Source organism: Leopardus geoffroyi, chromosome B1 (genome assembly GCF_018350155.1).
Source record: "Leopardus geoffroyi isolate Oge1 chromosome B1, O.geoffroyi_Oge1_pat1.0, whole genome shotgun sequence".
Classification (NCBI taxonomy): Eukaryota; Metazoa; Chordata; class Mammalia; order Carnivora; family Felidae; genus Leopardus; species Leopardus geoffroyi.
In genome coordinates, this window is record NC_059327.1 from 26,822,746 (window position 1) to 26,845,640 (window position 22,895).

The 22,895-nt window shown below is 39.5% G+C and overlaps 1 protein-coding gene across 2 annotated transcripts in view; it reads left to right on the forward strand.

Moving 5' to 3' along the window:
- Positions 1-22,895, forward strand: part of TNKS (tankyrase) — a 219,208-nt gene that overhangs the window by 175,193 nt on the left and 21,120 nt on the right. The window contains exons 16-22 of one of the 2 annotated variants that reach the window (XM_045455749.1): positions 134-353; positions 642-751; positions 7,926-8,114; positions 11,145-11,382; positions 11,990-12,072; positions 21,105-21,225; positions 22,445-22,542. In XM_045455749.1, the coding sequence (XP_045311705.1) occupies positions 134-353; positions 642-751; positions 7,926-8,114; positions 11,145-11,382; positions 11,990-12,072; positions 21,105-21,225; positions 22,445-22,542 (1,059 nt within the window). The remainder of the gene's footprint in view (positions 1-133; positions 354-641; positions 752-7,925; positions 8,115-11,144; positions 11,383-11,989; positions 12,073-21,104; positions 21,226-22,444; positions 22,543-22,895) is intronic. The other variant, XM_045455754.1, reaches the window with a different exon arrangement.

Here is a 22,895-nt window from a genome sequence, read left to right on the forward strand (position 1 = left end):
TTTTCAAAATGCATACAGGATATAGATCCCTTTCTTTGGGTGAATGAAGGTGAAGTTAAAAATTAAAAAGACCTTAAGAAAGGTACTATAGAAAATACAAACCCCATTTGGTTTTGTCTCGTTGTTGTTTTAGCATGGAGCAGACCCAACCAAAAAGAACAGAGATGGAAACACACCATTGGATTTGGTAAAAGAGGGAGACACGGACATCCAGGACCTGCTGAGGGGAGACGCCGCCTTACTGGATGCTGCCAAGAAAGGCTGCCTGGCAAGAGTGCAGAAGCTCTGCACCCCAGAGAATATCAACTGCAGGGACACCCAGGGCAGAAACTCCACCCCTCTGCACCTGGCGGGTGAGCGCCCCCAGCCCCCCTGAGGCTCACGGTGCTTGCTTGGATACCTGATACAGCTCACCAGAAGATGAGGGAGACGCTGGACAGAAATAGTGAAGTGCTTTTGATTGGCTTCATTTTGTATGACGCCTTATCATAAAGGCTCTTAGTCACGTGAGAGTAGTATCAGCTGCTCAGATGAGCAAAAAGTATTAAAATCGTCACGTTTTCCAGCCCTTGTGATTTGTATACATAGATAGAAATATATAGTTCTTTAATCTGACATGTTCGCCTCTTCCACTCTAATAGCAGGCTACAATAACCTGGAGGTAGCTGAATATCTTCTGGAGCACGGAGCAGATGTTAATGCCCAAGACAAAGGTGGTTTAATTCCTCTTCATAACGCAGCATCCTATGGGGTGAGCATGCTACATTTCAAGTCTAGAAAACTTCACTGACATTTACTATTCTATCAAATGCATACTGTGCATGAAGTAAGTAGATATCTAACCAACAACATAATTTAGGACAATCTTAGTCTTCCTGTTCAGCGCGTTTCTAGCCTTCCCAGTTAAGCTTAACTACCTTTTTGGTCAAGGGCCGTGCTCTTTACAGCTCCCTGTTCTCCTCACGTTGTCTAGCTCAGTAACAGGTGTATAATGGCTGCTCATTTAATATTTATTGTTACAGATGATAGAGCTTTTAGAAACCGTAAGACCCAGGAGGCTTTTTATTTGCAGGCATAGAAATCATGCTTGCTTTTGTTTATCGTCCGCATCTTAAAAATATTCAGGTAAATGGTTCAGCTCTTGGTACATACGGTTTCGTAGAATTTGATTGACTAGCTAAAGCCCCACAGTGAGAGTCCAGAGCCATTCTCCAAGCACTGGAACTGTAATCATCAGCTGAAAGAGGACGAGGAAGGGGAGTGTCTTGCAGTGTGTTGATGATGTCTGTTGAAACTGACTGCCTGGAAGTCACCCAGGCCCACTCCGGCCTGAATCACACAGGAATAATCCTGCAGGATGAATGTTCATGTGCTTATCTGTTCATTCACTAAATCCCTATTTGATTATAAAAACCCACAGATGCCCGATCACTATTGATGAGGACAGTTTCTGGATTTGCAAAAGCCTAACAAGCTATTAAGTAAAACCTAATCATTGTGATTTCCATATTCTCTTACTGTCTTTCCCCCTTGCCCTCCATAAGGATTGTCCTTATCTTCTCGTATCCCCTCTGCAAAAATCTGTATTTCAGAGAGATGACAGTCTGAGTGGGAATACTCTTAAGAAAAGCAAACAGTCTAGTTTTGAGTTGGACAAACAGGAAAGAAAATTATACTTCCAATGTCACATAAATTCATCGAAAGTTACCATATTTACTGCATGTATTATTAGTACTGAAATCCTCTTGGAACTGCAGTAATCTGTGCAAAGATGATTATCTTTAATGACATTTATTAGAATTTTAACCTTCCTTCATATGAGATGCCCAGTTTCACTGCACAGCATACGTTTCTCCTGAAGACCAGACACGCTAAATATTGACCACTGCCATCTGCTTACACAGTTATGTAGAATTTCTTTACCTCTGTGTTAGAACTACAAATACATATTGTTTGGAGATTAACGTTCACTTCTCAGCATGATCCTTCTCTCCATACTGTGTTCCACTTATCTGTTTGATAAAGCTCCAGTTAAGAGTTTATCAAACTGATGGGTCCAGTAGAACTTAAAGCGGAGTCTTTGGAGTAAGAATGGGTGTGGCAGTAGAAGGAGTAATTGCCCCAACCTGGTAAAACTTACACGGTCAGTTGTATGTAGACTCCGTGGGTCTGTGTGCTTTTCAGTGTATTTTACACATTGTGGCTGTGGCTAAGCTCTGTCCCTTCAGTCTTCCACTGTCACAGTCTTCACAGCTGTCACAGAGAGCAAAGAACGTAAAACTTCCTTGAAAAGTCAAGTATTTTACCTTTTCTCTGATCAGAAAGGTGTTGAGATGTTACTTACACGTGTATCATGTGGTGACTAGCGTGAGGAGAGAATCAAAGTGTCTCGTGATCTGTCTTGTGGTTAACGAGCAGTGCAGTGTGCAGGTCAGTCTTGTCTTCTTTCCCGTTCCCTCAAAGCATCTTCCACCAGCCGAGGGGAGGTGTAATGCAATCAGGGCCCAGACCAGAGGCCCCCTGTGCCATTTCATGAACTTACTTCACCGTCATCCATCTGCTGTCTCCTTCTAACTCCGTGGGAGACAAATAGTGGACATTTTTGTGTTTCATTCTCTCATCTCGTGTTATCCTGTGTGTTACCACATCCCTGCTGCTAAGCTCTGTGTAAATGGAGGTAATTTTTCAAAGTAAAAATGAACAGAAAATTCTCCAGGCTGTGTAAAGAGCATGTGGGTAGAGGTTTTGGTCAACCTGGTTTGTCCCATCCTACTGAAGAATGTTAACAGGCTAGATAATGTGTTTATGGTAGGTATTTTTACCTCCTTGTGGAGGTGGAGTTTTTGAGTCATTAAAAGTCCTTCTGGTATTCAACTTATGAATTCAAAAATCAAATATCTGTGAGTTCATGACTATGTGTTGTTATTCACTAAAAACTTTAGCCCTGTGGTTTCTTGACCTTTCTTTTTTGCCAGGGTTTTGACATATACAAATGTCCCAGTAGCATCCCTTATGATACACAGTGATTCCAGTTGGCAGTAGGTCAGATTATCCCCGCCACTGAGAATCTCTGCTCTATAAAATTATTTTATCTAATGCAATTGGTATACCGTATTATCTATTGTTAATAACCATATCAAATCAGTATTTATCTCAATCTCAATTAGTACATTTAAAATGAGGACCAATGTTAAACACAATCTAAAAATTTTCAAAGCTACCCTGTCTTTTAACCAAAAGGTAGATAGAATTATATTTTTATTATCTATGGGTATACAAATCTGTTATCTTCCAAAAGTCCCTTTTTATTCATGTTACAATGAGCCTTGGCTGGGTATTTTAATGAAATTGTAGGGCTCTGGTCCACATTAAAGTGGCAAAACACTAGTTATATTGTATTCATCCCAGTGATGCCTGAGCTGTGCTGGCTGTGTGCCCTGCCCTGCCCTGAAATAAAAGTTTTGTGGAGATTTTTGCGGTGCTTCCTATGAAATAGAAACTTCTAAGTTAAAAATAAAGCTATTCGCAGAGTAGTTTGGGGTATAGTGTTACCCAGTAATCCCTGCTGACATGGCTTCTCCCTGATACTATACACTTTGCCATTTTCAGCTCTTCAAGAAAATGACTCTTGAGTTTTAGTCCAGCAAGACCTTGCAGGCAGCTGTGTGTAATGGAAGGACCTGAACTCAGGATCTAAACATCTGGGATCTAGTCTTTAGGCTTTGACTCAGTAACCCAGTCATCTTCAGGAAGTGCCTTAATCTTTCTGATCTTCAGTTTTCCCGTTAGTAGAACTCAGATGCTGAAATCTTCTTTACAGGGTTGTTGTGATAATTAGATGAGACCCTGAATGTGGAAAGTGCATTCTCTAGCCTAAGGCACTATAAAATCTGGGATAATAACTATTATTATAAGATAAGTCACTCGCCACAGCCATCCTACTGGTTAGAATACGGGCTGTATGTCACTTTTACGTTGCACAGCCCTAGGAGTAATGTGTGTGCTTGACCAGCTCAGTATCCGCATGAAATAGACGCAGACTAACTGGCTTCAGTAGGAGATAATGACTGGTAGCCTGGGGATAAAATAATCATGTGAGGTGTCTGTGAAATTACATAAAGCTACTTAAGCTGTTATTTATTGGTAATTATTCTTTGACTTGTATTTTACCTTTTTTCCTCTAGAGAGCTCAGACTGCTGTCTGTATATCTTTAACCATTTTATACAGAAAGAACTTTGCCAGCTCGGTTTTTCTAAACAGAGAAACACATAGTTTAAGAAGTTTAAATAAAAGGTGTAGATTTCATGAGAGTTTATATTAGTGGTAATATACATTATCTTGTTCAGTGTTTTGTACTATAATGCCTTATATTTTTAATATACATTTACATGAGACAGTTCATTTTTCTATTAACAAATGTAAGACCTCAATATTTATTTACCGTGAAGCATGTGATTTTCTATTATCTCATAAATCAACTTGCTGACTTTTTCATTTTTCAGTGCTTTGTCCAAAGTGTATAATATTGGGTGGATTTCATGACATTCATACAATTAAATGGTTCTAACTGGAGCCCAAGTATGTTTCTCCTCTCCCTACTTTCCAGCTTTCTAAAATTAAATTAAGGCCCCTCACAGTATTTACATAGTATCTGTCATTTAAAGCGTTCTGCATTTCAGCTGGATTCTAAAGCTATGTTTAATTGGCTCTTTCTTCTGGAAACATTCCAGCAGAGTTCAGTTCCTTTTCTAGACCTTCTAGTTCAGTACATTGTTCTTATAAATGGTATAGAACTAAGCTGCAGCTTATTTATTGCATTTGTCAGCCTTAAATTTCAGTTACTATTTTTGTCCCAGTGGTGTAGCTATTTAGAAGACTTAAGAATTGTGTTTTTCATCTACTTTGGTAGTAATATACTCCTTCCTGTTTATTGCCCTTTCACATGTCTGTCAGCAAATTTAACAAGCATGCAATTGGTTTCTCCAAGCATAAACTACATATTCAATATAAAGAAAGTTGAATAATAAATACCATATACTTGTATACAATTCATTTTACACACACACGTAGTTTTCCTGGGACTATCTAATTTTGGAAGCCTGTGCGAATTAATCTACCGAATTATATCACCCCGCCAGTACACATGGGAATAGAATAAAATGAATCATCAGAAGCATTGTTTGAATGCCGTATAACCTTACTGGAGAGAAGCTTGAAGTTATTCCATGATTTGGGTTAACTGAACAAAAAGCTATCCCTTTTCAACATACGTCCTTTGAATAAGGGAGATACGTTTTGGGGGGGTTTTGTTTTGTTTTGTTTTAAACTTTTTTTTGAATTTTTAAATATTTATTATTTTTGAGAGAGAGACAGAGAAACAGAGCACGAGCAGGGGAGGGGCAGAGAGAGAGGGAGACACAGAATCTGAAGCAGGCTCCAGGCTCCGATCTGTCAACACAGAGCCCGATGCAGGGCTCGAACTCATGAACCATGAGATCATGACCTGAGCTGAAGTCGGATGCTCAACCGACTGAGCCACCCAGGTGCCCCATTGTTTTGTTTTGTTTTGTTTTGTTTTGTTTTGTTTTGTTTTGTTTTGTTTTAAGTAATTTGGATAATACCACAGTTGGTACCTATTTTTATCTTTTGTGTTAGAATCGGTTTTATAATGATGATGTATCATTCCTAATCCCAAAAGAATCACAAAACATAGCTTGTTCTCAGACGCCCTAGTGTCATGATGTTCCTTTACTCCTATTTTGTTTCTTGTACTCTCAGAGCAAATGCAAGAGTGTCCTTAGAAGTTATTTGGTCTGGGGCACCTGGGCGGCTCAGTCAGTAAAGTGTCCGACTTCAGCTCATGTCATGATCTCACGGTTCAGGAGTTCGAGCCCCATGTCGGGCTCTATGCTGACAGCTCGGAGCCTGGAGCCTGCTTCAGATTCTGTGCCTCCCTCTTTGTCTTCCCCTCCCCCGCTCATGCTGTCTCTCTCTCAAAAATAAACATTAAAAAAAATTTTTTTTAATAAAAATGTTATTTCATTCGTATTTTCCTAATAAATTTTCTTCTCTTTATTTTCTGAAACTGTTTTCCTGAAATAATAAGTACTTGTATTATCTTTAAAAAGCTTTAATATTACCTCAGAAAAAGTGTCTGTTCTTTTTGAGGTGAGTGTCTTCAGGAGAGCAAAAGGCTGTCATATAGAAAATATGAAGAAGGGTGGCCTAAATCTCATCTTGGGATATTTCTGTTTCTACCTTCCCCATCTCTTCTCATTCTCATGAAAGTTTCTGATAATTGAATATACTGCAGCATGAGTCAGAATTTTAGTCTCAACAGATAATGTACTTCTGAGTTAATTATTAAAAGTGATCAAGTTATGCCAGGAAATGTATCCATAAAGAACACAAATGTGCCAATTGCACGGAATTATAGAATATTGGAGTTGAAATGGATTTCAAAAATGCATTCATTAGTGGTAGGTAACCAAACTAAGCATCCCTAAATATGTTTATAAGAATAAGGTTATTTTTATTATTCTCAAAGCCCAATCATTGAATCAATATTACTGTTGCATAATTGCTTATCGGAAGCTTATTTTATGAGGACTTTTGGGAAGAAACAAACTTTATGCTATGTAGAACTTAACTATTTGAGAGAAACTGCTCTCCTTGAAACTTTCTCCTACGTTGCCTTGCGCAGTCCTGCCTCTTTATAGTTCTTTCGTTCTCAGTGCCTCTTTTGTCTCCTCTGGGGACCCTTTGCCCACTCTCCTTTCCCCAAATATTGTTCTCTCAAGGCTTTATCCCCCTTGAAATCATCTTTCTGAATTCCTTTTCTTAGTGAGTTCATTTATCACCTGGCTGCAGCTATCAGCTAGACATTTTGTTTTGCAGACCTCCCCAGGGCCCCTACCCCCAGGGCCAGGCGCATAGTAGGTGTTCACCAATGTGTGCTTGTTGGGGGAGGTGGTGGGAGAGCGTTAAGTGAGTGAATAAACAGACCCTTATCTGTGCTCCAGCCATTTGTGTCAGGCCATTTACGGAACATCATTACTTTGATATTTTACCTCAAAAACTACTTACCCCAAGTGAACTTTAACTTTCTTACAGTTTCATTCCCACTTAAACTGCTCAGTTTCTGTTAACAGTTCCAATTCTGTTTTTTAAATCTTCTAGACAAATTTTGCAAAAAGAGAGGTAGTCATCTTTGACTTGTCTCTCACTTTCTTTCTCTGTAGTTAATGTCTTTTTAAAACCCAGTAGTTTTTCCTTCACAATTTCTCAAATGTAGCTCTTCTTTTCTATTCTTCCTCTGTCACAGTTCGGCATCTGAGCACCTCACGCCGTTTGCTGCTGACATTTCCCCCACCCTCGAGTCATTTTGGACATGACAGACTAAGTTTTGTAAAAAGTCATTTTGTTATGTTACATTACCTTTCCCAAAGGCTGAAGAGAGAACACAGAGAATCGTTGAGACGCGTATTTCAATAAATAGATCAGATTGCAGTGGCTAGAAGGGAAATAGGAACATAAAAGAAGCAAGTAAGAACACTTGTTTGAAAGGTTTGACAGACAGACTAGACCTTTAGTAGGAGGCGTGGAGTCAGGTAGTAGTTGCATTTCGTGTGTTCGTTTTTAAGATAGACCTGACCGTGTTGAAATGCTGAATAAAAAATGTTAAAAGCCCCTGGGAAGAGTCACCAGGTAAAGGAGTGATTGCGGAATTGAGCTTCTGTGGGCGAGAAAAGACGGGAGTCCAAAATACAGGAGTGGGCTACATAGGCCTTTTTTAATAGAAGAAACTTCTATGAAGGATGAGACTAGAGATACAGAGGGAATGAAATGTTAAATAAAACAAGCGTACCTAATGGAGCTTCACCAATCTCATTCTTCACTCTTCACATCCTTTGTTTTTCGTCAGCATGTGGACATAGCAGCATTGCTGATAAAATACAACACATGTGTAAATGCAACAGACAAGTGGGCGTTTACTCCTCTTCATGAAGCAGCCCAGAAAGGAAGGACACAGTTATGTGCCCTACTCCTAGCACACGGTGCAGATCCAACTATGAAGAACCAGGAAGGCCAGACACCTTTAGATCTGGCGACGGTGAGTCTTCATTCTGACTTATTTAGTATTGCTTCAAATTTACACTTTCGGGGCGCCTGGGTGGCTCAGTTATCCGTCCAACTTCAGCTCAGGTCACGATCTCACGGTTTGTGGGTTCGAGACCCGTGTTGGGCTCTTTGCCGACAGCACAGAGCCTGGAGCCTGCTTCGGACTCTGTGTCTCCCCCTCTCTCTGCCCCCTGCCCTGCTTGCACTCTGTCTACTCTCTCTCAAAATTAAATAAACGTTAAAAAAATTTTTTTTGATTAAAAAAAAAAACTAAATTTATACTTTCAGAGATGACTTTAAGTTACAGAGCTGGGGCGCCTGGGTGGCTCAGTCAGTTAAGCATCCGACTCTTGATTTCAGCTCAGGCCATGATCTCAGGGTCATGAGATCAATCCCCACGGAGGGCTCTGCCCTGACAATGCAGACAGAGCCTGCTTGGGAGTCTCTCTCCCTGTCTCTCTGCCCCTCCCCCGTGCGTGCTGTCCTCTGTCTCTAAATAAATAAATGAATACTTTTAAAAAATTTGCAGCAGCAGGTTTACCTTAGTGGTGCGTATTTCACTTAGAATAAGAACAAATTTCCTTCCTTCTGAATTTTTTTAATGTGTATTTTTTGTATAATTCAGAACTCTATTAAGGCAAGCTAAGCAGTACACTAACTTAATTCTTTTTGCCATGCCTAACAGGGAGGGAAAACAATCCTAGAAGAACATACCGTATATCCTCAGAGAATTGCATTAGTAAAATATCTTCTACCTTTTACATTTGGCATATTGTTCAGGAACAACTGATGTTCATGATCATTTACCTGAGACTATGAAAGAGTCCAAGAAAAATTACCTTCTAGGCAGTATATTATTTTTCCAAAGATGGAAAAGTAAATTAATATGCACAATAATTTATAATTTTTTAACCTGAAGTACTTTTCCAAGCCACATCCTGTTTCATACATCTATTGCTGAGTAACAGACCACTTCAAAACACTTAGTAGCTTAACCAAAACTGAGTGAGTGGCGTAAAACGGTGATTTATTATTCCTCACGGTTACGTGGGTCGGCGGCTCAGCAAGGCAGTGATACGTGCACCTGCCTTCAGCCAGGACCTCGGCTGAGCTGCGGGGTCTGGGGCAGCCGTTCATCCTACAGGGCCTCTCTCCACAGAGCCCCTCCTGAGTCAGTAGTCCAACCTGACCTTTTTTTACAGCATGGAGACGCCTTCTAGGAGAGAAGTCGAAGCTGCCATTTCTGTTAAAGCCTGACTAAAAGCCTCAGACATTACTCCCTCTATGTTCTCTTGGTCACAGAAACCCGCGGGGCAACCCAGATTTAATGGAAGGGAAATAGATGCCACCTCTTGATGGGAAGAGCGGCACACGCGTACACGGAGGAGGGAATTAATGGCTTTCTGTTTTTGGAGGCCCCTACGTAGTCTCACAGCAGTTGTGCCTAACTGTGAAGTTAACAAATAAGCTGGCCAAATTAAAGTGGCATCCTTGTAAAATGTCTCCAGATTAAAGAGGGGGCCCCGGGTGGCTCAGTCAGTGAAGCGTCCGACCTCAGCTCAGGTCATGATCTCACAATTCGTGGGTAAGAGCCCCGCGTTGGGCTCTGTGCTGAGAGCTCAGAGCCTGCTTGGAATTTTCCCTCACCCTCTCTCTGCCCTCCCCCACTCATGCTCTGTCTCTCTCAAAAATAAACAAACATTAAAAAAAAGTCTCCAGATTTTAATTATACGTTAAATTATTAAGTGTGCACTAAATAATGCACAATGAATAAAAATCATCGTTGTTATTTAAACAGTATACAAAACCATAGTGTAAGTATAGAAACTCCTTCTAAAGAAAAGATTGAGAATTAACACTCTGCAACAGGTTCTTTTTTTAAAAAAATGTTTTTAAGGTTTATTTATTTTTTGAGAGAGAGAGACAGAGTGCAAGGGGAGGGGAAGGGGCAGAGAGAAAGGGAGACACAGAATCCGAAGCAGGCTCCAGGCTCCGAGCTGTCAGCACAGAGCCCGACGTGGGGCTCAAACCCACAAACAGATCATGACCTGAGCCGAAGTCGGATGCTCAACTGACTGAGCCACTCAGGAGCCCCCAGCGGCTTCTTTTTTAAATGAGAGATGAGGGGCACCTGGGTGGCTCAGTTGGTTAAGCATCCAACTCTGCGTTTCAGCTCAGGTCATGAAATCAAACCCTCAGTCGGGCTCTGCGCTGACAGCATAGAGCCTGCTTAAGATTCTCTCTCCCCCTGTCTCTCTGCCCCTCCACCGCTCACCTGTGCATGCTCGCTCGCTCTGTCTCTCAAAAAAAAAAAAAAAAAAAAAATGAACTTCTCCTTTAAATATGTGTGTGATTGTGTGATCAGTATGAACAGCTGTATGCACATGTAGTGTTAAAAAACATCCCAGAAATCAACATAGTCTACATTCTACACTCTTAGACTTTTTTTCATAGTTAACTCTCGTATATGTGGATGTGTGTGTAGCGAGAACATTTAAGATCTATTCTCAGCATATTTCAAGTATATAATACAGTTTTATTAACTGAAGTCACCAAGTTGTACATCAGATCTTCAAAAGATGAAATATTTTTTTAAAAATTATACAGGGATTCCAGGTCTACCTGTAGAAACTGCTGGGACTTAAATATGGAGAACAAACTGAGGGTTACTGGAGGGGTTGTGGGAGGGGGGATGGGCTAAATGGGTAAGAGGCACTAAGGAATCTACTCCTGAAATCATTGTTGCCCTATATGCTAAGTAATTTGGGTGTAAATTTTAAAAAATAAAAAAGAAAATTAAAAAAAAAAAGAAAAGAAACTGCTGGGACTTTTTGGAGCCGGGGGCTGGAAACAAATGATCAAAAACCAATAGGCAATAATGAGGCACTTGCCGATGACTAATTTCAGAGTGCATTTTGTCCTTAGTGAAAAACTTACTGTTTTAAAATATAGTATTTTTGTGTGTGTGTTTTTGTTTTTTGTTTTTTTTGTTTTTTTGTTTTTTTTGTATTACTCTTTTTAGGCTGACGACATCAGAGCTTTGCTGATAGATGCCATGCCCCCGGAGGCCTTACCTACCTGTTTTAAACCTCAGGCCACCGTAGTGAGTGCCTCTCTGATCTCACCAGCATCCACCCCCTCCTGCCTGTCTGCTGCCAGCAGCATCGATAACCTCACTGGCCCTTTAGCGGAACTGGCCGTAGGAGGAGCGGCCAACACAGGGGATGGAGCAGCGGGCGCAGAAAGGAAGGAGGGAGAAGGCAAGTATACTTGTGAACGCGTATTTGGTTTTGGGCTTTTCAAATGAATAGATTTCACTTACCTCTCTTAGTAAGTATTGAACACCTATCTTAAAGACATCCTGTCTGTGAGTCTTCATATACACACCAGTTTATAAGAACTGTCTTCATAGACTAAATCTTTCGACATCAATCTTGTTCTTACTTACATATATTCCAGTATACCCACTTTTAGCCATAATATTTCATTTAACTACTGGCGAGTCTTATTATTGAAATTATATTAAAAAAAAAAAACCTGAAAGGTGTTTAAGGAGTGGAAACTGAAACAATAACTGGTAAATTCGATTTTTAATTCCAGCTATTAAATATTTCACTAAAAGCATTAGATTATAATATTACAATTAATATAAATGCTACTGATAAGATAAATTCTTCTTTTGCTTCTCTGCCAAATTCAGAGATAACCTCAAGTGTCTGAATTAAATTTATGTATTCTGGATTATTTTTACGCTGTATAAAATCATCTGCACAGCCAAGGGTGTCAGAGTCATGGCTTTAAATAAATACTGTAACTTCCTTTAGATTGATCAACTGCTTTCTGAAAACTTCAATGTGTTTCTTTTAGTTGCGGGTCTTGACATGAATATCAGCCAATTCCTGAAAAGCCTTGGTCTTGAACACCTTCGGGACATCTTTGAAACAGAACAGGTAAGCTCTCATATGTAGCTGAGTCTTTTTTATTAAAAAGTAATAGCTATTAATTGCTATTCTTTGTTTCTTTTTTACTTCTTAATCACTTAGTCAATACGTTAAAACTCATCAAATTTCGGGGCGCCTGGGTGGCTCAGTCGGTTAAGCCTCTGACTTCGGCTCAGGTCATGATCTCGCAGTTCGTGAGTTCGAGCCCCGTGTCGGGCTCTGTGCTGACAGCTCAGAGCCTGGAGCCTGTTTCGGATTCTGTGTCTCCTTCTCTCTCTCTCTGACCCTCCCCCGTTCATGCTCTGTCTCTCTCTGTCTCAAAAATAAATAAACGTTAAAAAAACATTTTTTTTTTAAAAAACTCATCAAATTCGGGCTCTGGGCTGATGGCTCAGAGCCTGGAGCCTGTTTCCGATTCTGTGTCTCCCTCTCTCTCTGCCCCTCCCCCGTTCATGCTCTGTCTCTCTCTGTCCCAAAAATAAATAAACGTTGAAAAAAAAAAAATTAAAAAAAAAAACAAAACTCATCAAATTTCTAAAGAAGCCAGGGGAACCCAGTGTTTTATTATTCTCCCCAAAATTGTCTAATAGATGGTGGGAGTTATTAACTGTTATTTTGTTATAAGCCGTTTGACTCTATATGTTTTATTACATGTCAAAACTTAGGCCATGAAACCACCTCGGAAGAGTGTTTTCAAAATCTTCTTTCATTATTTTGTTTCCAAAAAGTGTTGTTCCTTATTCATCTCGATATATTACTGTTGTGACTTGACTCCACTTAAAACCAATGACAAATTTTATATTAGCAAAATCTTCACAAAGCACTTACCTGTTAAATTTGGAAAGCAAAATAATTCTTAGATAAGTGTACCTTTTTAAAATTGCCTCTTTATGAAATTTCTATTGTCCAGTTGAGTCCAAAATAATGTTGAACCTAAACTTGGCCACACATTCATAGACCTGTCCTATTTTCACGTACATCTTACCTGTATATGAAGGTCTTAATATGAGGTCATCATTAGGGTATTTATGAATTAAGACCCTTCTGTTTGTCATTCTGCTTTTATACAGGATAATGAGTTTTTAACTTATCAATGATTTTATTACCAGGATCAGTGTTAAATATTGAATAATAATAAGTTCCTGAGTTTAAATTGACTGTTAGTTGCTACTGTATGTAGAATCTTAAAATGGGAAAGGTGTTTAGAGATCATTAAGTCACTTTCCCAGATCCTACATAGGAATTACTCTTTTAACGTCCATGTGGGAAGATGATTTATTACACTTTGGGGAAGTGTAATAAAATGCTTGTAATTTAAAGTGTGCCCAAATCTGCCCCTGTGTATAATCCATTAATTTTATGTTTACATTTACCTTGTTTTGCATAGAAATCTAATTTCTAGTCTACTTAACGTATTAGTTTCATAGGGCTGTTACAGGAAATTACCTCAAACTTGGTGGCTTAAACAACAGAAACTTATTCCCTGGCAATTCTGGAAGCCTGAAGTTCAAAGTCAAGTCGTTTTTTGTTTTTTGTTTTTTAATGTTTATTTTTGAGAGAGAGAGAGAGAGAGACGGGCAGGGAGGGGCACACACACACACACACACACACACACACACACACACACACAGAATCTGAAGCAGGCTCCAGGCTCCGAGCTGCCAACACAGAGTCTGATGCGGGGCTTGAACTCACGAACCATGAGATCATGACCTGAGCTAAAGTCGGACGCTTAACCGACTGAGCCACCCAGGTGTCCCCAAAATCAAGTTTTTGACAGGTCTGCACTCCCATGCCTCTGCCAGCTTCCAGGCCCCTTTGGCTTATGGCTGCTTTTCTGCAGTGCTTCCAGGGGCACCTTGCCTTCTCTGTCAGCCTCCTCCTGTGTATCTTTTAGAAATACGCTTGCACTAGATATAAGGCCTACGATGATCTCCTCATTTCAAGATTCTTAACTTAGTTACATATGCAAAGACCTAAAAAAAGGTTTCCAAATAGGTCCTTCATAAATTCTGGTAATCAAAACATGGAGAGCCGCCATTCAGCTCACCACAACATGTTATATAGCCTCTCCTATGTTTCTAAGACCTAATCAACTTATCATGGACTTAACCCTTCCAGCCACCCACTCTACAAAGCTTCCTATTTTAGGATAACTATACGCTTTTTTTCCCCAGTTATTCTTTATATGTTCGTAGTTTCCAAATTCTTCACTAGCCTCTTTGCCCCATTCTGGGTTTTTTGTAGGCTTATAGTCAATTAGGAGTTCATTAAAAACACCATTTCTTTTTTTATAGCAGTTATACTGTGAGGATGTTCTAATGTCTTATCTTTTTTTTTTTTTAGCTTAACTTCTTTATAGTGCTTATTATGGTTCATCTTTTATGCTCTTATTGATCAAAACGGTTGAGTAGAAATAGCACGGGACTAACAGATCTTGGTTGTGATTATTTTTCTTATTAACTATGTAAATTGGGTAAGGCACTTAACATATCACTCCCCTTAACTATAAAATAGAACACCTTCAAATGTCCAGACAGTTAAAATTCTCAGTCATGCTGTGCTTCTGTGCCAATTTTTAGAACATGCTTTAATGAAGCACCAAATGTGTCTTTGTCTAGTGGTGAGAACTTTATAAATTTTTTTTACTGTTTATTTATTTTTGAGAGAGACAGAGACAGAATTTGAGTAGGGTAGGGGCAGAGAGAGAGGGAGACACAGAAGCAGAAGCAGGCTCCAGGCTCTGAGCTGTCAGCACAGAGCCCAACGCGGGTCTCGAACCCAGGAGCTATGAGATCATGACCTGGGCTGAAGTCGGACCCTCAACTGACTGAGCCACCCAGGCGCCCCTAGTGGTGAAGATTTTATAAACTTCTGTAATTACTTTTCCTTTAGCTTCACCTACCATTGATTTACCCTCTGGTTTAAGATTTCTTCTGAGAATATTCTAAACAGTAAGAATGTCTTCCCCTTATTCCCTCCCTGAAGGTATGAAAGCTGTTTTAAAAGCATTATCTTCTGATAAAGCCAAAAGATATATCTTAAGGTATCCCTTCTTCCCAGATCAGATCCACAATAACTGTGAAATTTTACACATCTTTGCTTAATAAACCGAAGACCCGGGGCGCCTGGGTGGCGCAGTCGGTTAAGCGTCCGACTTCAGCCAGGTCACGATCTCGCGGTCCGTGAGTTCGAGCCCCGCGTCAGGCTCTGAGTTGATGGCTCAGAGCCTGGAGCCTGTTTCCAATTCTGTGTCTCCCTCTCTCTCTGACCCTCCCCTGTTCATGCTCTGTCTCTCTCTGTCCCAAAAATAAATAAACATTGAAAAAAAAATTTTTTTTTAAAAAATAAACCGAAGACCCTAATTCACACAAATAACTCCAAATGACTATTTAAAAATTTTCAAAGGATTTCAGTTTCTACTCTTGCAGTTAGTTTGCACATAATCTTGTGTTTTATTTTTTTCTCTTTAACTTTATTCTCTCAGTAACTGATTTCCTATGTCATGGTTATCTCCTTATTGATCATAATACTTTAGTCTGTCCTTTTGACAGCTTATCCCCTGTTTGGTCCGTTGTATTGTCTTTTGTTCTGAGTAAATGGTTCCATCGATTTTCTTTTTGCCAGAATAATGTCTATATCTTTTTAATTAATATGTTGACTATTCCATTTAATGTATATTGCCCAGCACGGCGCCTTTCCCGCAAATGATTTTACCTTTCTTTGTATTGAACTGTGTTCGTGTTCTGGCCCAGTCATCAAGCAATCAAATTAATTTTTATTTCCACCGCCAAGTGTTACTTGAGTAGCCTTTACTTATAGAGTAATTCTGTAACCCTTTCTATAGTTCACCCATAGAATTTTCTCCCATTAACATTCTATATCAGGGTGTGGGTATGTGATTGATGATGGTCGAGATATTTGTGTAGTGAGGGAAGGAGTGGGTATAAACATTATATTCACTTAATTCTTTTCTATTTCTCTTAATCCAGAGAGTTGTTCTGTTTCCTGAGATGTTTTGACACATAAGATCTCAGTGCCTCTGTTCCTGCTCAAGGATACTTCTCTGCCAATGGAGTGGGGAATATAGTTCTTTTACTCCAGTATCAGGAAAACTGCCTTCAGAACATCACAGCCTCACCTCTTATCTTCACAATTATTCTCTCAGACGTCTCTTAACTAACTTGGCCTGTTTGAACACATATACTTTGCCAAGTAATACATACCCAGGTCTTTTATAGTTAATGAAATATAATACCAGTGTCACTTTCGCCCTTCCTTTATGACATAGCTTCCTGATTAGAACACTTTTTCTATGAGAAAGGCTGATTTGATTTACACTGCAATTCCTAAACAGAAATGCTATGACTTAGAATACTTTTTGTGGACATATTTATGGGCAACCTATATATTTTCATGAAAAGTGATCATATAAATTTTTATTTCAAAATCGAAAGACCAAGGAATGGACTCAAGACAATGGATTGTGCACATGATTGTAAAGTTATTTCTGCTCTGACCTGTATCCTTTTAAGCCTAAGTAAAAGAAAGGGCTTTTTCATTAAAACTCTACTTTCTTTGTCCAATAAAACTCTACTTTTTCTCTCTCTACCCTAGAGAAAATGAACAGATATTAGCAACAAAAGGCAACCTGCCTAAAATGATGCTTGCTTTATATGCAAGATGATTGCATTGATACATGGATAATCCTTATTTTAAAGATTATAATTTGATTTTTTTAATTGAAGTATAATTGACCTATGGCATTTATTAGTTTCAGGAGTACATCATAGTGATTTGATATTTTTATACATGATAAAATTATCCCCATGATAAGTCTGTATGGTTACATCTGTCACCATACAAAGTTATTACCATGTTATTGACTATATTCCTTATGCTGTACATTGCATCCCCATGACTTATGTATTTTATAACTGGAGGTTTGCACCTCTTAATCCCTTTCATCTGTTTGCCCAACTCCCCACCCCTACCTCCTCTGGTAACCAAGTTTCCTTCCTATGTCTGTGGGTCTGTTTCTGTTTTCTCTTTTAGATTCAACATATAAGTGAAATCATATATTTGTCTTCCTCTCTCTGACTTATTTCACTTAGCATAATACCCTCTAAGTCCATCCATGTTGTCGTGAATGGGAAGATTTCATTCTTCTCTTTATGGCTGAGTAATGTTGTGTATAAATACACCACACCTGTATCCATTCATCTGTTAATGGACACTTGGGTTACTTTCATATCTTGGCTATTGTAAATAATGCTGCAGTGAACACAGGGCTCATCTGTCTCTTTGAGTTGGTGTTTTTATTTTCTTTAGATAAATACCCAGAAGTAGAATTGCTGGATGATAGGGTAGTTCTATTTTTAATCTTTTGAGGATCCCCCATACTGCTTTCCACAGTGGCTGCACCAGTTTGCATTCCCACCAACAGCAATTCCCTTTTCTCCACATCCTTGCCAACAGTTGTCATTTTTTTCCTTTTGAAAGTAGCTAGTCTGACAGGTTTGATCAATTTGATTTTAATGTGTGCTAGATATAAATAACTAGCGCAAGAAACCTGTGATTTCCTAGATATAATAAAGTTATTTTTGAAGTGAGTAAAAGATAATTTTCAAAAAATCTATTTCTAATAGTATAAAAGCCCTAAATCTTGGACCAACACATCTAACCTGCCTTATATTGGATATTTACATTTCTTTTATTGATAGGATAATCTCAGATTCACCAATTCTCAGACTTTTGGGATAATCTCTACTCCTATTCCTTTTTTTTTTTTTTTTTTTTTTTTCATTAACCATTTCTCTCTACCAGGCCCTGTCATCTCTTTTTGAAGTTTTTCTCTGATCCCTCCCTTCCACTCCACTCCATCTTGACCTTGTTCACACAGTCCCTTTCCCTTCCAAACCCTGCAGAATGCTACCATCCTCCTCGTCAAATACAACTTTGCTTGTGTTGTCTGCTGAAACGGCTCCCTAGGAGCTTCTGGATACTGTCTTGACTTGATCTAAGAAGCCCATTAAGATCTATTCCTAGCCTGCTGCTCTATCCATCCCTTCTTTTTTCCTGTGTGTATGTTATATGCTCACCCTCTTGGACTCCAGTGCTGAGAATCTCCCAAATGTTCTGTATTCTCTTACTTGTTTTTCCTTTTCCGTATGCTGTTCCCTTTGTCTTAAATACCCTTCCCTTCTTTCGACTGATTAGCTCTTGCTTCTTAGCCAAGCTGTTACCTTCTAAGAACCTTTCCTGACCACCTTCTTGTTCCTTCCATCTTTTCCAGCCCTACCTACAGCCTTGATCAAGTAAGAACATTCCATAGAGTTCCCATAGGATTCCTCCAAAACATTTACCAACCTGTACGGTATTTTAGTGTTTACTTCTCTTCTTGGTAGAGGACATAGCATGAACTTTTGTGGTACTACCTTGTTTGTTTACTTGCCCCAGTCCTTTACTACCAATTTGGGACAGTTATTTACCTTTCTGAGCTATAATGGGAAGTTTTAGAATTAAATGCTTAGTTACTTTTTAAGGAAATACCTAGCATATAGAAGGTATTCATTAAATATGTATGAATGAGTGAACAAATGAACAGTAATCTGAATTCCTTAGCTTTATCGTTTCAGGTTTTCCAGTGGCCACTGCCTGATAAGTATGGGGACGAATTGGGTATCATGTAACCCCAAGCAACTAAATGTTATTTTAGCTTTCCAGTCAGCCCTTTGAAGAAATATAGGCAAGGGAAAGACCGATACAATCCATCTCCACTCTTGCGTGTACTGTTTTTATGACTTCTTTGGGCCTCAGTTTCCTCATGAGTACATCAGTAGTACTTCATGGGTGATTGGGAGGAGGAATTGAGCTATTTATTTTATGGATGGAGCTATATAATCAACAAATATATTAAACATTCTCCATTTCTTTTCTAGAACCTCATAGCCCTCTATGCTTTGCTGGCCTGGTTTCTGCTTCTTCCAGATATACACAATATGTAGCTATTCAGAAAAGCTTAAGGTTTCTTTGGATTGAAGCTACCACATCGATTGAGATCCTGTTTGTACATCAACTTTATCTGAACCAAAGTTTAGAAGGAAAAACTGAGACATCAGTAATGTAGTCAACCTTGTGCATGGCTTCCAATGCGTATTAAATTACATGTAGCTAAAAATGTACAGGCTCCTATTATGGTGTGAACTATTCTGTCTCCACGATGTATATTTCAAAACTGTTGCTTTTTTTTTTTTTTTTTTTTTTTTTAGTTTTTTTTTTCAACGTTTTTATTTATTTTTGGGACAGAGAGAGACAGAGCATGAACGGGGGAGGAGCAGAGAGAGAGGGAGACACAGAATCGGAAACAGGCTCTGAGCCATCAGCCCAGAGCCTGACGCGGGGCTCGAACTCACGGACCGCGAAATCGTGACCTGGCTGAAGTCAGACGCTTAACCGACTGCGCCACCCAGGCGCCCCAAACTGTTGCTTTTTAAGAGCTCTGCTCAAAATTTCCTTTTGGTGATTGGAAGCGAATTGCCCATTTTGTACAATGGAGCAATCATTTCTCAAATGGCCACTTAAAAGCAATATAGTAATTATTTCCAAAGAATGAGTGGGGTATATGCTTGCTGCACTGAGATCAGACTCATTATAAAATACTTCATTCTGACAATAAAAATCAGCAGAACTCCAGGCTGAATTTGTCAGGTTTTTTTTTTTTAATGTTATGTGTAAGTAAAAAGGTAGAGAATGCTATAGATAGATAAAACACATCTCATTTGAGTTGGGAAAACGGTGTCTCTGAAAGGATTTCTCAGTTTTTCAAGGAAAGAGAAAATTAAAGGCTGATCTTGTAAAGTAGTATCTGCACTGTCAGAGGGCCAGCTTCTTCTGAGCCAGAAAATTGCATGTTCAGCCCCCTAGAAATGTGGTTGCCCACGATTTCATCCTGTGCATTCAGAATTCTGCCACTGGGTGGCGGTAGAGTCACAGTTAACTGTTCGTCCACAGAAGGAAATGGGCGATTTTGAGTCCTGATGGTAGCCAACTAATCATCTCCATTTGCAGGGATGAAGAACCAAAAATTTGAAACCACTATTTTTTACAACAACAGAATGTTAGGCTTCAGGGACTATTCCATCTGGGAATTTAAAGAAAACTTGAAAACCATCTACTGTCTCTTTTCCAAATCAGAATTTTGTATACAGCTTCTACATAAAATGGTCTGTACTTGAACTAAACACTTCTCATCTGAATCTCACCACTTTCTAAGGCAGCCTTTTCCAGACTTGAATATTTCTTAGCACTGGGAAGTTCTTCTTCATCTTGATATAAATCCCGCTTACCTAAAACTGCTTACTCCTTTTGCTACATTCTGTTTCATTGTGCTAATAAACCTCTCTCCCATTCCCCTACCGTTCTTCTCTGCTACCTGCTGGATACTGGGACCTGGTATTTCCCTATTTTATGCTTCTGGTTGTTCTCTCTTATGTCTTGAAGAAAGCAAAAGGTGGTAGAATTAAATAATCAAAAGGAAATACAGCAGTGACCATTTTATATTTGTACAGCATTGTTTCTTCCATTTTAAATCACAGTCGGCTGAAAGCAGAGGGTTTTTCATGTGAGTAAAAAGCTGATAAAGGGCACATGGGGGCTCAGTTGGTTAAGCATCTGACTTTGGCTCAGGTCATGATCTCACGGTTCATGAGTTCAAGTCCCACATGGGATGAGCGCAAGCCCTGCTTTGGGTGAGCCCCACTTCTCCCTCTCCCTCCCTCCCTCCCTCCCTCCCTCTCTCTCTTTCTCTCTCTCTCTCTCCCTGCCCCTCATGGGATTCTCTTTCTCTCTGCTGTCACTCGCTTGCACCCTCTCTCTCTCAAAAAAATAAACAAAAAAAAAAAAAAAGATAAAATTATCAAGACAACTTTAAGGTTGTTTTATAAAGGAGACAAAAGAATTTGTTAATTTGGATGGATATTGTATCATTAAAGACCAATGGAAGAACTGAGGAGCAATTAATTTTGTTCCATTTTTTTTAGATTACACTAGATGTACTGGCTGATATGGGTCATGAGGAGTTGAAAGAAATAGGCATCAATGCATATGGACACCGCCATAAATTAATCAAAGGAGTAGAAAGACTCTTAGGTGGACAACAAGGTAAGCTATTCGGAAACAAAACCGTAAAATCTCAGAAGGAACAAGTAAGTTGTCAGGGCTGGCATCTGAGCTCAGGTGGTCTGAACCCAGAGCGCATGCACTCAGCTGGTGTAGCGCCTCCTGCCTGCCCCATCTTAGTTACGGACATGGCTGTCCCCCTTGCTGCTCTAGCTAGCCGTCTACTCGTTCTCTCCTCTCCCCTCTCACTTTATACCCTCAACATCTCTGGAATCTACACTTCTGTCTGCTTCCCACTGCTGTCTAATCTAGTACAGGTCGCCTAATCCTGGCCACCGTCAACTGTCTCCTTGACTGTCACAACCGCCTTCCAGCTTATCTCCGACCCTCACCTTTGTCTCCCCTCCAGTACCTGCCCTGCATGTACTCAGAAGACTCTTCTCAAAATGTGTGATCAGATCACTCCATTGCTTAAGACCTTTCAGCAGAATCCTGTTGCTCTTAGGATAAAATCAGATGTTCGTAACATGGCTTTTCATAATCTGACCTTTCTCTCTGACCTCGTCCTGAGCGTTTCTCCCCTCTCACAGTTGTCAGCTCAGCCTTTTTCCTCCCACCATACTTTGCTGTTACAAGCCTCCTATCTTTCCCCTTTGTCGGCCCCCATTTTTATCATTTTTTTATTTGTTAAAAGTGCTTATACAATAGGAAAGTAAAGGGGAAAAAGGGAAAAACTTGAATTAGCCACTCTGCAGCCAATAAAATTGCAAGAGCAACATGAAACTAAGTGTTAGCAGGTTTTGAACTTAAGTCTTGCTCATTTATCTGCATTAAATTAAGCATAATGAAATGAACAAGAATAATGTATTTTAAACTGATTATAAGTGACCATCTCAAGCCATCTCACAGAGTTATTACAGGATAATTCGTACATTTTAGACCTGACTAGATTGTGATCACAGTGTGTTTCTCTTTTGTATCAGAGATAGCTTCATGTATGTTTATGAATGAATTCAGTTCAACAAAAAATTGTTGAGCCCTGGCTGGAGAACTCTGTAAGAACAGATAAAGTTGATCCCCAAACACATCTCCATTACTGCTCTTGTCTTTGGATGTACTGTTCAATATAACCTTATATATTAGGTTTGAATTGCAAATAATTGAGACTTGTTCCAAAATGTCAATTATTTATGACAGAGTTTTCCCTAAAATTGAGGCCGAGGAGTGTGGACTTTAACGTATTCATTTTTCTTTCCTACAGGCACCAACCCTTATCTGACTTTTCACTGTGTTAATCAGGGAACTATTTTGCTGGATCTTGCTCCAGAGGATAAGGAATATCAGTCAGTAGAAGAAGAGGTAATGTACATCAAAATTTTTCATTCTCTTCCTGAAATCTGTGGTTAAGCCTGTTTTTCCAGTAGAGCTAAGTTGGTCTTATAGTGATTTATGATCACTCACCTGTCTATTTTTCTGTCTCCCTTAGCCATTATGGTGACATATCGCCCAATTCAGCTAGGACTCGGGATTAGGACTATGCCACAGTGTTGGCACATCTTAATAAGCCTAGGGTTTCCAGTAGGGGGGCCAGAGGTGTCTTTTCATCCTAGAGGCTTTCCTGAAGCTATACAAGAGCCCTACTAGAACTGTTTTCTTCCAGTGTTAAAATGCTACCTAAGAGTGATAGGGAGTGAGAATCTTGCCTCACGAAT